At 38.4% G+C, this 16,994-nt stretch overlaps 1 protein-coding gene across 1 annotated transcript in view; it reads left to right on the plus strand.

Annotated features, from left to right (window-relative positions):
- Window positions 1-16,994, plus strand: part of cul2 (cullin 2) — a 31,995-nt gene that overhangs the window by 11,963 nt on the left and 3,038 nt on the right. Inside the window, exons 11-20 of the mRNA XM_084398772.1 lie at window positions 486-593; window positions 3,000-3,059; window positions 3,181-3,309; window positions 4,496-4,582; window positions 4,780-4,932; window positions 9,897-9,974; window positions 10,134-10,200; window positions 12,121-12,323; window positions 14,164-14,265; window positions 14,738-14,854. Of these exons, the coding sequence (XP_084254898.1) occupies window positions 486-593; window positions 3,000-3,059; window positions 3,181-3,309; window positions 4,496-4,582; window positions 4,780-4,932; window positions 9,897-9,974; window positions 10,134-10,200; window positions 12,121-12,323; window positions 14,164-14,265; window positions 14,738-14,854 (1,104 nt within the window). The remainder of the gene's footprint in view (window positions 1-485; window positions 594-2,999; window positions 3,060-3,180; window positions 3,310-4,495; window positions 4,583-4,779; window positions 4,933-9,896; window positions 9,975-10,133; window positions 10,201-12,120; window positions 12,324-14,163; window positions 14,266-14,737; window positions 14,855-16,994) is intronic.

Consider the following 16,994-nt stretch of genomic DNA (forward strand, 5'->3'; position numbering starts at 1 on the left):
ACTGTCTTTATGAGTGAGTCAGTCAGTAGAGAAGACTTTTACATTGAAAGGACTCAAACGTGTGATCACGGAGAAGCAAGACACAACTGACAAATGATTAGGACTCGGGAAAACCCCTTAACTGTTAAAAGGACAAGATATCGCAGCGGACATTCAAACAGATTTTTTTATTATTAATATAGGACTGACCTGAAGGAAAATGCTGTGTCTACTGTAAATGCTGGTACACTCGCTTACTCGATCTCTCACAATACTCTACTATAGCTTCAATGAACAATATCAATGAGATCAAACATGTGTTTGCGTTGCTAAGAGTGTTGTGTAGTAATACATAGACAATTTATCGTGAATAAAACACAGCTATTGACCAATCAGAATCAAGGACTGGAACTAACCGTTTTTTTAAATGTGATTAAAACAGGTTTATATGCAGAATTATTTGTATATAGCATTAATTGCGGTGCTCTCTGATCTTTGTCTTGCAGATGCCAACCCAGTTTGTGGAGTCAGTGTTAGAGGTTCATAGTAAATTTGTCCAGTTGATTAACACAGTGTTGAATGGGGACCAACACTTCATGAGTGCTCTTGATAAGGTACACTTACATTTCAACACAGTTTAAAAATGATTTACAAGTGTCTATACATTTATACAAAGATTTAGACGCTCATTATTGATGGTAAAAACGTCAATACTTTGAAATATTTGCACAGTATAATGTAATATAAAGGCTACACTTTATTTTAAGGTGTCCTTATTACAGTGTAATCATACAAAAAAGCACTGAGTAATATTAATTAACTACATTATGGGTAGGGTTTGGTTTAGAGTTGGTTGCTTGTAATTATGCATAATTTACTGTTATTACTATAGTAAGTACATGTAAGATGTGTAATGGACAAAACTTTAAAATACAGTGTTACCAATTTAATAAATAACATAATAGTAAAAACATCAATACTTAGAAATAATACTAATGCAATTATGGAGATTAATATATAATAAAATAAATTATGATGTAATAACATAACATAATGATAGTAAAAATATCAATACTTAGAAATAATACTAATGCATTTATGGAGATTAAAAATATATAATTTAATAAATTATGATGTAATAGCCTAACATAATAATAGTAAAAACATAAATACTTTCAAATAATACAAATATAATTATTGAGATTAATATATAATATCATAAATTATGATGTAATAACCGAACATAATGATAGTAAAAACATCAATACTTAGAAATTATAATGAAATAATACAAATGCAGTTATGGAAATTATTATATGATATAATAAAATATATATTAATATACATTATAATGTAATGTAATGCAATGACGTAATGTAATGATAGTACAAAATTCAATACTTTGAAATAAAACAAATGCAGTTATTGAAATGAATATAATATAATATAACATCATATAATATAATATAACATAACATAACATAATAGAATATAATATAACATAATATAATATAACATAACATAACATAATAGAATATAATATAACATAATAGAATATAATATAACATCATATAATATAATATAATATAATATAACATAACATAACATAACATAATATAATATAATATAACATAATAGAATATAATATAACATCATATAATATAATATAATATAACATAACATAATATAATATAATATAACATAATAGAATATAATATAACATCATATAATATAATAGAATATAACATAATAGAATAGAATATAACATAACATAATATAATATAATATAACATAATAGAATATAATATAACATCATATAATATAATATATAACATAACATAACATAACATAATATAATATAATATAATATAATTTAACGTAATAGAATAGAATATAACATCATATAATATACTATAATATAACATAATATAATATAATATAATATAATATAACATAACATAACATAATATAATATAATATAATATAATATAATATAATATAATATAATATAATATCATATAATATAACATAACATAACATAATATAATATAATATAATATAACATAATAGAATATAATATAACATCATATAATATAACATAATATAATATAATATAACATAATAGAATATAATATAACATCATATAATATAACATAATAGAATATAACATAACATAATATAATATAATATCATATAATATAACATAATATAATATAATATAATATAACATAACATAATATAATATAATATAATATAATATAATATCATATAATATAACATAATATAATATAATATCATATAATATCATATAATATAACATAATATAATATAACATAATATAACATAATAGAATATAATATAACATATAATATAATATAATATAATATATAATATAATATAACATAACATAACATAATATAATATAATATCATATAATATAACATAACATAATATAATATAATATAATATAATATAATATCATATAATATAACATAAGTACATAACATAATATAACATAATAGAATATAATATAACATATAATATAATATATAATATAATATAATATAACATAACATAACATAACATAACATAATATAATATAATTTAACATAATAGAATATAATATAACATCATATAATATAACATAATATAATAAAATATAACATAACATAATATAACATAATATAATTTAACATAATATAATATATAACAATATAATATAATATAATATAACATCATATAATATAATATAATATAATATAACATATAATAAACACACATGTCCACTCTAAAACACACCTCAGCAACTCTATAGCATCATGGCTGAGAATTAAACACAGAAGAGCATCACTCACATTTTCTCCAGAAAATTCATTTTACAGTTCAAACTGTGCAAACGTTCTCCCTGTAGTCCAGTAGGGGGTGTCTGGGATTCAGAGAGCGTTGACCTCGGGTTCATGTGTGTGTTTCCAAACACTGGAGTTTGTGGTTTGTGCTTTTATTGCTCATTTCCTTTCCAGGCCTTGACTTCAGTAGTGAACTTCAGAGAGCCCAAATCCATCTGCAAAGCACCTGAGCTGGTGTGTAATCACTGTTTATTCTGCCAACCTTAGATCAAGATGACTAAATACACTCTTACCAACCTAATGAACACACACTGACTGAACATTAACACTCCTTTTCCTCTTCGCCGCCGCACAGCTGGCCAAGTACTGTGACAACCTGTTGAAGAAGTCTGCAAAAGGAATGACGGAGAATGAAGTCGAGGACAAACTGACCAGCTTCATCACCGTCTTCAAATACATCGATGATAAAGATGTGTTTCAGAAGGTGAGGCCATGACTTGATTTAAAGAGAACAGGAAATGATGCAAAGAAGAAAATGGGGAAACAGGATGTGGAGAATGTTGCGAGCTGGATTCGAACCTGTGTTGATGCATTTAAATTAAAATTTGACAAAATAACCCTTTATATAAATATATATATATATAAAAAAAAACTTCAGAAACTTTAGAAAAAGTATTTTTCTATTGGGAAAATGAACCGAAAATATGTATGATGTCATATCTTTTGCTCAGAGATGGATACTTATTTTTGTCCATTGAAATACTCTACAGTGAGAATGTCTAAGTTGCAAATCATAGTCTGTGATGTCAGCTAAAAGCTATTGGTCAAACATTTTGATGTGTCCCATCCCATGCTAGCATGTTTTAACAAAGGGCTAGAGTTGTTGTGTTAGCTATGTGTTAAAACATGCTAGCAGCATGTTAACATGTTAAAGCATGCCAACAAGAAGTTAGGAATGTGAAAACATGTTAGCACTATGTTAAAATATGTTATCATCATGTTAAAACATGTTAGCACATACTATGAACATGATAGCAGCACGATAACGTTAAAACAGCAAAATGTAAAGTACGTTTTAGTAACATGTTAAACTTTAGCAGTGTGTTAAAATAGCATTGTTGTGTTAGGAATGTTTTAAAAGATGCTAGCAGCATGCTAACATGTTATAACATGCTAGCAAAAAAATGCTAAAACGTGAGAAACATGAGCTGCGTTCATGCCATGTTGTATTTACTGTAATTGCGAGATGACAACCAGTGACGCTGTTCGTCATGATTGTCTTAAATCATGTTATTACATTAATTCTGACATGGCTTGAACACATTTGTTATGAACGTGTTAAAACATGTTAGCATTTTGTTAAACATGTTAGCAACATGTTAAAACATGCTAGAATTGTGCTAGCAATGTGTTAAAACATATTGCAGCATGTTAACATGTTAGAAAACAGCACGTCATCAACATTGTGTTAAACTTGTTACCACACGATATGAAAATGTTAAAACATGTTAGGAAAATGCTATCAATGTGCTAAAACGTTGTAACAAAATGTGTTAAAACATGCTAGTGTTGATGTGCTAGCAATATGCTAAAACGTTAACAAACATGCTAGCAAAATGTTAATGGCACTCACTGATTTCTCTCTTTTTAATTGTCATTTATTCTTGTAGTTTTATGCCAGGATGCTTGCAAAGAGGTTAATACACGGACTTTCATTATCCATGGACTCCGAGGAAGCCATGATCAACAAACTGAAGGTACAGAAAGTCTCACACACACACAGCCGTCTTTCTTGAAAAGTGTGTAACGGTTCACAGATGTGACTCTGAGTGTTCGCTGGCTGTGTGCGCCTCAGCTTTGTCATTATGCAGAGCCGCGGATGAGACTGATGAAGGGTTCTGTGTGATTAAAGTGAGCAGACCTGTCATTGTTCCTCTCTCTCTTTGTCTTGCAGCAAGCGTGTGGCTATGAGTTCACAAGCAAACTGCACAGAATGTACACTGATATGAGCGTCAGCACCGACCTCAACAACAAATTCAACAACTTTATCAAAACCCAGGAGACTGTAGTGGACCTGGGCATCAGCTTCCAGATTTACGTATTACAGGTAAGAGAGAATATTATGACTGTGTTCATACTTGGTCATACAAACATGTACATGCACGTTCTTAGGCTACGTCTACATTAATCCGGATACATTTGAAATCGCCGTTTTCGTTTATAAACGCTCTCCGTCCACACTAGCATTTTCAGGCGTTTTAGTGTGGATGAGAAACTTTTGAAAACACTAAATTGACCTTTACCGCGCATGCGTAAAACCCCACAAAAGATCACTGAGATGATTCAGATGGAAAAATAAATAATGAAGTTATCGCGCAATTCTCCTGACAGGATCATTTTATTTAGTAAAATATCTCACCATTCCCTGATGCGGTCCAGGTCGCACGCAGTCACCATATGTTTGAAACGCGACTGCTCTCATGTCTCGCCGCAGGACAGCAAATGAGAGTAAATTCTGTCATCTTTGCAGGACTGTGATATGAAGACTGTGCAAAGTAACATTTTAGTAACAGTGTGAAAGTGAATAGCACATAACAGGCACAATACTGGTATAAACATGAATATCTATTGGTACAATATGCGTCACATGACTAAATTTACGTCATCGTTTTTAAATACCACCGGTTTCACAGTCCACACTACAGTCCACACTACAGCCCACACTACAGTCCACACTACAGCCCACACTACAGTCCACACTACAGTCCACACTACAGCCCACACTACAGCCCACACTACAGCCCACACTACAGCCCACACTACAGCCCACACTACAGCCCACACTACAGCCCACACTACAGTCCACACTACAGCCCACACTACAGCCCACACTACAGCCCACACTACAGCCCACACTACAGCCCACACTACAGCCCACACTACAGTCCACACTACAGTCCACACTACAGGCCACACTACAGTCCACACTACAGCCCACACTACAGCCCACACTACAGCCCACACTACAGCCCACACTACAGCCCACACTACAGTCCACACTACAGCCCACACTACAGCCCACACTACAGTCCACACTACAGCCCACACTACAGTCCACACTACAGTCCACACTACAGCCCACACTACAGCCCACACTACAGCCCACACTACAGCCCACACTACAGCCCACACTACAGTCCACACTACAGCCCACACTACAGCCCACACTACAGCCCACACTACAGTCCACACTACAGTCCACACTACAGCCCACACTACAGCCCACACTACAGCCCACACTACAGCCCACACTACAGCCCACACTACAGCCCACACTACAGCCCACACTACAGCCCACACTACAGCCCACACTACAGCCCACACTACAGTCCACACTACAGCCCACACTACAGCCCACACTACAGCCCACACTACAGTCCACACTACAGCCCACACTACAGCCCACACTACAGCCCACACTACAGCCCACACTACAGCCCACACTACAGTCCACACTACAGCCCACACTACAGCCCACACTACAGCCCACACTACAGCCCACACTACAGCCCACACTACAGCCCACACTACAGCCCACACTACAGCCCACACTACAGCCCACACTACAGTCCACACTACAGCCCACACTACAGCCCACACTACAGTCCACACTACAGCCCACACTACAGCCCACACTACAGCCCACACTACAGCCCACACTACAGCCCACACTACAGCCCACACTACAGCCCACACTACAGCCCACACTACAGCCCACACTACAGCCCACACTACAGTCCACACTACAGCCCACACTACAGTCCACACTACAGCCCACACTACAGCCCACACTACAGCCCACACTACAGCCCACACTACAGCCCACACTACAGCCCACACTACAGTCCACACTACAGTCCACACTACAGGCCACACTACAGCCCACACTACAGCCCACACTACAGCCCACACTACAGCCCACACTACAGTCCACACTACAGCCCACACTACAGCCCACACTACAGCCCACACTACAGCCCACACTACAGCCCACACTACAGCCCACACTACAGCCCACACTACAGCCCACACTACAGCCCACACTACAGCCCACACTACAGTCCACACTACAGCCCACACTACAGCCCACACTACAGTCCACACTACAGCCCACACTACAGCCCACACTACAGTCCACACTACAGCCCACACTACAGCCCACACTACAGCCCACACTACAGTCCACACTACAGTCCACACTACAGCCCACACTACAGTCCACACTACAGTCCACACTACAGTCCACACTACGTCCACACTACAGCCCACACTACAGCCCACACTACAGCCCACACTACAGCCCACACTACAGCCCACACTACAGCCCACACTACAGCCCACACTACAGCCCACACTACAGCCCACACTACAGCCCACACTACAGCCCACACTACAGCCCACACTACAGTCCACACTACAGCCCACACTACAGCCCACACTACAGTCCACACTACAGTCCACACTACAGTCCACACTACAGTCCACACTACACCCCACACTACAGCCCACACTACAGCCCACACTACAGCCCACACTACAGCCCACACTACAGTCCACACTACAGCCCACACTACAGTCCACACTACAGTCCACACTACAGCCCACACTACAGCCCACACTACAGCCCACACTACAGCCCACACTACAGCCCACACTACAGCCCACACTACAGCCCACACTACAGCCCACACTACAGCCCACACTACAGCCCACACTACGTCCACACTACAGCCCACACTACAGCCCACACTACAGCCCACACTACAGTCCACACTACAGTCCACACTACAGCCCACACTACAGCCCACACTACAGCCCACACTACAGCCCACACTACAGTCCACACTACAGCCCACACTACAGCCCACACTACAGCCCACACTACAGCCCACACTACAGCCCACACTACAGTCCACACTACAGCCCACACTACAGCCCACACTACAGTCCACACTACAGTCCACACTACAACGTGACAACGCCGTTTTAAAATGTATCCACTTTGTAGTGCGTTTTCATTAATAAAACGCTGCCTCAGTGTGGGGGCGGAAGGCCAAAACGGAGAGAAAAATATACGTTTTCAAACGAAAACCTAATAGTGTGGACATGGCCTTAATCCGATTATGCTTAATAAGCAGATAATGCACATGATCATGTAAACGTGTTAATCCGCTTTCCTTCATCGGAGTGTAAACGTATAAACGTTTAACGGCTGAAGCATAAACCGATCATCACATCTAGATTACGCCCTGCATGCAAACGCATTAATCTGATTTCTGTTGGCTTATTGAAGTGCGCATGTGTGATGTGTGACAGTCCTTACTTTGAGTTCAAAGTTCAAGCGCATCCAGACAGAGCGAGTGTTTCTCAGTGAGAGAGGAGGAAATACATCGCAAACTCAGACTCTTTCTAGAGTCTAAAAATGATAAAAGTGCAGAAGAAGAAGAAGTGGTGTACAGTCAAAATGCTGCATCTGTAAGTCCATTAAGAGGAGAATATATGAGCCTGTGACATGTTGCAATACAGTTCTTCAGTTTATAACACTTCATTTAACATCACAACCGACAGAAAAAATGAAATACTCGGAGTCTGATACGCTAATTATTACATTTTGACGGAAATAACCAGATTTATTAATAAAGTCTTGTAAACGCGGTTTACTTGCATTCATTTAAACCTGCATGTAAACCTGGACAAGAGGTTATATTTCAATAAGTTGATTTCTGTGAGTTATCAGCGTACTGGTGTGGATGTAAACGTGCTCATTAAGTGTTAAGGCCCGTTCACACCAACAACTATAAGCTAACTATGAGCCCTATCTTGCACCCAGCGCAATTGACTTTGTACATGACGCATGTATCATTCCTATTTTGCACCCGACGCACAGCGGACTTTTCCCTCCACAGACGCACGTCGGTAAACTAGGGAATGAACTTGCGCTCCCGGGGGCCGTTCAGCGAAAAGAGGCGGCGTGTTCCGGCGCAAACGTTCCCTGGTGCTATTTTGCAGTTTCAGAAAACAATTCCGCCACTGACCAGGAGAAACCTCATCTAAAGTCAGTGGCGCGTTGCGCATGTTATTCAGATGCTATTTTAAGGGCGCATGCTTGGCCATAATGTAGCGTGTGCACAACACGCATACACTTTGATTCTCTCATCTACACAGAAGCAGCAGTTTTCATTTTTGCAAATCATAGACTATATTACTACAAGGAAAAATATTAACACACGAGGGAAATCATTGTTGTGTCCATGAAGATGTGAAAAAATTATAGGCATAAATCTAGCTTACACATTTACCCAAATTATCATACGCCTGTTTAACCGAAGCTAATTTGGGTGTTTCTCCATCCCCAATGTCAGTTCTCTGTGTTTTACGGCCCTGACGAGAACGTCGGTCTCCTCGGCTGTGAACCGCTCCTGGCGTGCGTCTGGCAAATCCGCCGTTATAATAGCAATCCGCCATGGAACAAGCGCGCCTGCTCTTAAAGGGAATGTGAGATGTCGCTCTGATTGGTTTATTTCATGTTACGCCCAAACCACACCTATGAGTAATGAAGCTACTTCAGACCAACACATTTTAGATTTGCGTCGGGCGCAAGAGTAATTTATCCCGCCGGTATAATAGCAACAGCGCCCTAGATCCGCCCACAAAGTTACTTGCGTTTCGCGTTTGATACTTGCGTTTCAGATCGTTAAAATAGGGCCCAATAACTGTAACAATAACTATATTAGCATCTACACCTGCAGAGTATCGTATATGTGACGTATATCCGAGTGAAACGCTTCCGGAACAAGAACAAAAGTTGGGTGGGAATTGACTGGATGGTTCTGGTTTGCCATTGGCTGATCTCATGTGAGTGACAGGTTAAAGCCCCGCCCTCGTCATCAGAGAAGAGATGATGCAAGAGGAAGTGCATGCATTTAAAAGAAGAATGATGTGCACAGATAAATCATGTATAATAAAGACTTCTGCAATAATGTTGAATATGCCTGTTCTCGTGTGTTTCAGGCCGGTGCATGGCCCCTCACACATGTTCCCTCTTCCACGTTTGCCATCCCACAGGAGCTGGAGAAAAGTGTACAAATGGTAAGCTGCCATGTCAACATGCCCAAAAACCTTACGCATCATCATTAGGGGCAAGAACTCAAGCTTCCTGCATGTACTGAGAGATGAACATGTAAAATCCTCTTTCGTTTCGTGATGAAAGTAGATGACGCTGATTTAACGTCTGTCTTTCTTCTGCAGTTTGAGTTGTTTTATAACCAGCACTTCAGCGGAAGGAAGTTGACCTGGCTTCATTATCTCTGCACAGGTAAAGTCCATCGTAAACCATTTTTGAAAATGTTTTTCTTACTCTCTCACCCAGGCTGCATTTATTTGAGCTTATATGTTACAATTGACATTTAATTGCTATTTAAAATGCCGGGTTTCCATTGTAATATATTTAATCAAATGTAATTGATTCCTGTGATGGCAACACTGAATAAAAGTATTCGTTTCTTTAAAAAAAAAATCTTATTGACCCCAAACTTTTGAGCATTTAAAGATGTTATGCTGATTAATTAATTGTAATTAATCACATATATGAATATTATTTGAGAAAAGCACCAAATTAATGAAGTAATTATATTAATAATTTAAATGTGTATATATATATATCCCAAATTTGTTTATTTATACTCAATTCATGTGTAGAATCAAACTTTTATATTTATATTCGAAATCACCCTAAGGCCATTTGTCGTGGTGGACGTTATCGAGCGCACCCATTCAATCCCACAATGCACCACAATAACGAGTGTACAACTAATGTACACTTAACGGATAGTTAGAGAATACCCATAATGCACTGTGAGAGTGACGTGCTGAATGAATTTCCACGTCTGACCTGAAGATGGCGCTTGCATTTTCCAAACCGCTGGTTCACCGTGGCTACTGTGTAATTAACTTTTTTAATTCATTATTAATACATGCTAGTGTCCATGACTGAGTTTAAGATAAATCTTTTCATTACTATTGGAGCCAATCTGGTAAGTTTCAAATGGTTATTAAACAGCAAACACAAACTATCCCTTCCAGTGTCCGAATTCACTCAGTCGTTTTCATTCACTACTTGGAAGTGGAGTGATGTAGGGAATAGTGAGGGTATAGGGGGCGATTTCGAACACATCTAGTGTTTGTTGGCTGGTGCTGTTGAAGCCTGATTAACCACACCTGATATTTCTACACAACCACAGCAAATCCCTGCCAAGAGTCGGATTATCACACTGAGCTGTGACAAAATATCCTGAGTAATCCGTCAACACCGCAAGATACGCTTCTAGGACTCACTCGTATAAGTGTGCCGTATTTTAACAAAACTTTAACCCTCACGTATAGTACCAGACAAAAGTTTCAACACACTTACAAATACATTATTATTACTATTTGCCACATTTTAGAATTTTAGAACATTTTTAAAATAATAGTAAAGCTCAAATATAAGTTTAAGTTTCGATTTGTTTAACTTTCCATATTTGTTTCCATATTTGAATTCATGTTCATGAAATATCACGCATTCAAATATGGAAAATATGTGGTGACCAAAACAAGTTAAACAAATCGAAACTTAATTTTATATTTGAGCTTCGTCAAAGTGGCCTAAATCACATCTCTGCAGTTCTCTCTAGTGTTATTTTAGTATTATTTATATAGTAGGATTTTATGTATTAATATTCTGAATTAGATTTATTTTTATATTTTAATTTTATTTTTTTTATTTTAATTTTACTTAAAGTTTTAGTAATTTTAGGTGCTTCTGTCGTTTAAAATTTTTTTTAATATAAAATTTAAATATTTCTATTTTGCTTTAGTTTATTTATTATTTCAGCTGTAGTTGTAATTTACTTCAATTTAAACGTATTTTATTTCAGTTAGTTGTCAAGGAAGCACATCTAATTTTCGTTTAAGTTTATAAGTTTAAAGGTGCGTCCTAATTTGCGTACTATTTTGTGTCGTTTGGTATTATAAATGGTGCGTTCACAAGAAAAAATGCACTTTAAATACCCGGATGATACAGTTAATTAACCGAAAACATGCACTGGACTGTCACAGCTGTCCCGAAGCAGTGGAGGGATCAGACTGATGCCGAATGACTAAATTACCGCATCAAATTCACACACTACACGGTTGAGGACAGATTGGATATAGTATAAGTGCATATTGTTTCTCTCAACCAACTTGTTTCTCCCAGGTGAGGTAAAGATGAATTACCTGGCCAAGCCGTATGTGGCGGTGGTGACCACCTATCAGATGGCCGTGCTGCTGGCGTTCAACAACAGCGAGACCGTGAGCTATAAAGAACTGCAGGACAGCACGCAGATGAACGAGAAGGAGCTCCAGAAGACCATTAAATCTCTGCTGGACGTCAAGATGATCAGCCACGACTCTGAGAAAGCAAGTCATCCAACCAGATTTGTTTTCGTTTTATTTTTATTGATTGCTTGATTTTTAAAGTGCCCCTATTATGCTATTTTAAAGGTTTCTAATTTTTTTTCTGAGTCTCCTACAATAGGTTTATATGCATCCAAGGTAAAAAAAAAAAAAACACTTGCATTTTCTCATAATATACACCAGTGGTTCTCAAACCTGTCCTGGCGTACCCCCAACACTGCACGTTTTCTTTCTCTCCCTAATCAAACACACCTGATTCAACTCATCAGCTCATTAACCCATGTAATAATGAGCTGATGAGTTGAATCAGTTGTGTTTGATTAGGGAGAGAAAGAAAACGTGCAGTGTTGGGGGTACGCCAGGACAGGTTTGAGAACCACTGATATACACAATGGGCCCTATTTTAACGATCTGAAACGCAAGTATCAAACGCGAAACGCAAGTAACTTTGTGGGCGGATCTGGCGGACGCAAATCTAAAATGGGTTGGTCTGACTCTGAAGTAGCTTCATTACTCATAGGTGTGGTTTGGGCGAACGTGAAATAAACCAATCAGAGCGACATCTCACATTCCCTTTAAGAGCAGGAGCGCTTGTTCCATGGCGGATTGCTATTATAACGGCGGATTTGCCAGGACCGACGTTCTCGTCAGGGCCGTAAAACACAGAGAAGTGACATTGGGGATGGAGAAACACACCCAAATTAGCTTCGGTTAAACAGGCGTATTATAATTTGGGTAAATGTGTAAGCTAGATTTAGGCCTATTTTTCACATCTTCATGGACACAACAATGATTTCCCTCGTGTGGTAATATTTTTCCTTGTAATGTATGGTTTGCAAAAATTGAAACTGCTGCTTCTGTGTAGATTAGAGAAGCAAAGTGTATGCGCGTTGTGCACACGCTACATTATGGCCAAGTATGCGCCCTTAAAATAGCATCTGAACGCGCTACTGACTTTAGACGAGGTTTCTCCTGGTCAGTGGTGGAATTGTTTTCTGAAACTGCAAAATAGCACCAGGGAACGTTTGCGCCGGAACACGCCTCCTCTTTTCGCTGAACCGCCCCCGGGAGCGCAAGTTCATTCACTAATTTACCGACGTGCGTCTGTGGAGGGAAAAGTCCGCTGTGCGTCGGGTGCAAAATAGGAATAATACATGCGTCGGTGTACAAAGTCAATTGCGCTGGGTGCAAGATAGGGCCCAGTGTCTGAAACGGTTCAATAAAGGATTCAGTCTCTCTAAACCCCGCCTTTCCGAGAGCCTGCTCTGCTCTGATTGGTCAGATGGCCCAGTCTGTTGTGATTGGTCGCTTACAGAATGTGTCGAAAACGAAACGCTCATTACCATATCTAAATTTCATCTCTGGGTCTTTCTCTGCACTTGACATACGAACAGTAAAAATGGTGTTGGTTTTACCGTATCATTTCGAGTCGTTTTCGAGTGGATTTGCTTTTGCAGCAGAAAACAGCGACTTCTTTACATGTCCTGAACCAAACTCTTCCAGTCTCAGCTACAACTGCAGTGTTTGAGGGTCAAAGTAGACGTTATTCACAGGCAGTCAATGAAGACCATAGACTGGCATTATGCAAATCATTTACAAACCTACGTTGGATCGAGCAGAAAGTAAGACTGGAATCACTGACGACTCGTTCCAGGCAGTTACAATTACTCCATTTATCTGCACTTTGATCTTTGTAACTTTGCAGACCTTTTACATTAAAAAACAGCTGTTTTACACACTGCATGAAAGGTGATATCCCAAAAAATAGTATAACTGGGGCACTTTAATCAAACTGTTAATTTGACTGATTATAACTAAACTCCCACTATATTTTTCCCTCCAGGAGGAAATTGAGGCAGAATCCACTTTTTCCCTAATTATGAGTTTCACCAGTAAAAGAACAAAGTTCAAGATCACGACGTCAATGCAGAAGGACACACCACAGGTACAGTCTCATGTTGAGCAGATGTCATAGGTTGATCTTGAATAAAATTTTTGGTTTCGATTTTGGCTTCCAATGATTATGAAAACATGATAATCAAGATAAAATGATCTCATTTGTTTCGATGTTCTCCTTGAGAGGCTGCATGAGACACAACAGCACAATATTACCCTCAGTGAATTATACAGTATAGTATTATCCACCATCAGTCACCACTTACACTAAATGAGTGCAGAATCATTGTCATGTTTTGGTGATTCCCTAGTTATTTTTTTGTTATTGACGTTTTAATCAGGTCGGGCAAGTAAAATTCTTCCACTTGTCCTGGACAAGTGTTAATGTCGAGACCTGTACATGATCTGAGAATCTTAGTCTGCACTTTTCTGCACTTTCCATGTTGAAATACCCTTTTGACCTCTTCTGAGGTCACAATATCTAGTCATATAAACCCTGTTGCGTCCTCTGTGTGCGGCAGGAACTGGAACAGACGAGGAGTGCCGTGGATGAAGACAGGAAAATGTATTTACAGGCTGCTATAGTGAGGATTATGAAAGCCAGGAAAATCTTGAGACACAACGCCCTCATACAGGAGGTGAGATGACTAAAACCTCAACGTTTCAGTGTATAATCCTCTCTTGTGGCCTCCAATATGAGCTGAAAGCAAGCGTTGAAGGTGTGCGGTATATAGTGTGGTTCCTGACGCAGAGCTCAGACTGTAAGTGCAGATAAGAGCGCTGGGAAATCTCAGGAATGGGAGACTTTGTCATAGACGGCTGTCAGAACACGTCTGAAGAGCAGATAGTCCGCCAACACAGGCTGTTACACAACACAACTGTATTGTATACTGTTTTTATTGCACACACACACACACACACACACACACACACACACACACACACACACACACACACACCGTAGACAAGCTGTACATTGTTTGTCTCTATTGAACAGTGATTAAAGAGGGAATGGTATACATGGGCGTCAGTTTGTTTTGAAATGTGCTGGGGACAGAGACGCATTCGGAAGTGCATTTTCAGAAGTGCTGGGTACAATGACGCATTCATTTTTTTCTCTCTTTCGCGCAGGTTATGTTTTGAAAGACGATGTCCTGTAGCTCAGGCACGGCCCCACTTTTCAACAGGCCCACCCAAAACAAAAAAAGATAAAAATAATAAATAAATAAATAATTTACTATATTCTAATTTTGTCAATAATTCGCCAATAAGCTCATAATTTGTGCTAAAATAGTGTTTAGTTTTAAAAAACATTTTTAAAAGCTGGTTATATTTTGATGTTTCTGCGCAAGTTCAGCAGACAGTGAGGTTCGGGTTTGTTCCGATCAGAGCTCGTGAGTGGAGAGCGCATTTCTGAATATTCCGCTCCGCTCGTTCATTCCGCAGGGTCGCTCGCTCAACCCAGATGTCCTGTTGCCTGGTTCGAAAATATGTGGAATAAGGGCTGCTTCCGACTAAAAGTTTTTTTTCTAGTCGACTAGTAGGCTAGTTGTTCATTTAAGTCATTTGTGGACAAATCACCCCTTTATATTAATTTAATTACTTATATAGCCTACAGGATCATGAGCGTTTACGTAATATAGCCGCACTCAAGCGCACGACCGCACGCATAAAGCTTGCCACAAAGAACCGGTAAAAGTAATGATTATGACTGCGTCTAAATGTGTCTAAATACGCTGTGAATGTGAATGTGCATTATACGCTGAGTTTCGGTTCATTTATGAGACGAACTCCAGTTCACTCGCCGGCGCCTCCATGTCATTATTATCTATTTACTTCTTATTTATTAAATCCAGGCAATTGGTTGATGAAACATTGATTAAAATTAAGATATAATTAATACAAAACGAAATTCACTTTAAAGAAAGGCAGCTGTTTGAGGTCTCTGTGAAAGTTTTAAAGCAGTCTTTTAGTGCCGCTTTCAGAGCGCTCACGACCATAACCGAGAACTGACACGTTGTTTTTTCCCTCATAAATGTGAACACGAAAAATAAAATAAAATGAATATTATAATGTTTTTTTGTTGGGTCAGACAATGATTACCACATTTCTCTCTCATATTGCTCCTCATAACCACTGAAAACGGTCAAAAAAATCGAACCAAAAGTCAAATTAATATGGACGGAAGTTAAAAGTGGTGGGTACAAAATGACTCATGATGAAATCTGGTGGGTACGCATCCCCCCCGTCCCCCCAACGGGGGAAATCGACGCCTATGATGGTATAGTAGATCATAACCTTCATTGCATTGAACATGGGAGATTCTGGAACTGGGGCCCATGTCATGTTTCACCTCAGAATCCAGTGATAAAGATTAGTGCTGTCAAACGATTCAAATATTTAATCGCATTAATGTCATAGTAAACTCGCAATTAATCGCACATTTTTATCTATTCTAAATGTCCCTTGATATCTTTTTGTCCCATATTTTTTTTTTTTTTTTTTTTTTTTTAATGCTCTTATCAACATGGAAAAGTGGATCGGCTTGCTTTGTGCAAATGTTTTTTTTATTGAAAACAACAATACTGTAGTGTTCAATTTCACACTAACATTCTCACTCGGAGCAAATAATCACGTCAGAGAATTTCTCATTCGCGTCCAGTGGTGTTTCAGACTGGACGTGCTGCGATGATCGCTCGGTTCACAACGGCAAAACACACTGATCACTTTGGTCTTGTCAATGGAACCATTTGGCAACTTTTTAAAAGTAAACTTTCC

Source organism: Rutilus rutilus (assembly GCF_951802725.1).
Source record: "Rutilus rutilus genome assembly, chromosome: 24".
In the NCBI taxonomy this organism is placed as follows: Eukaryota; Metazoa; Chordata; class Actinopteri; order Cypriniformes; family Leuciscidae; genus Rutilus; species Rutilus rutilus.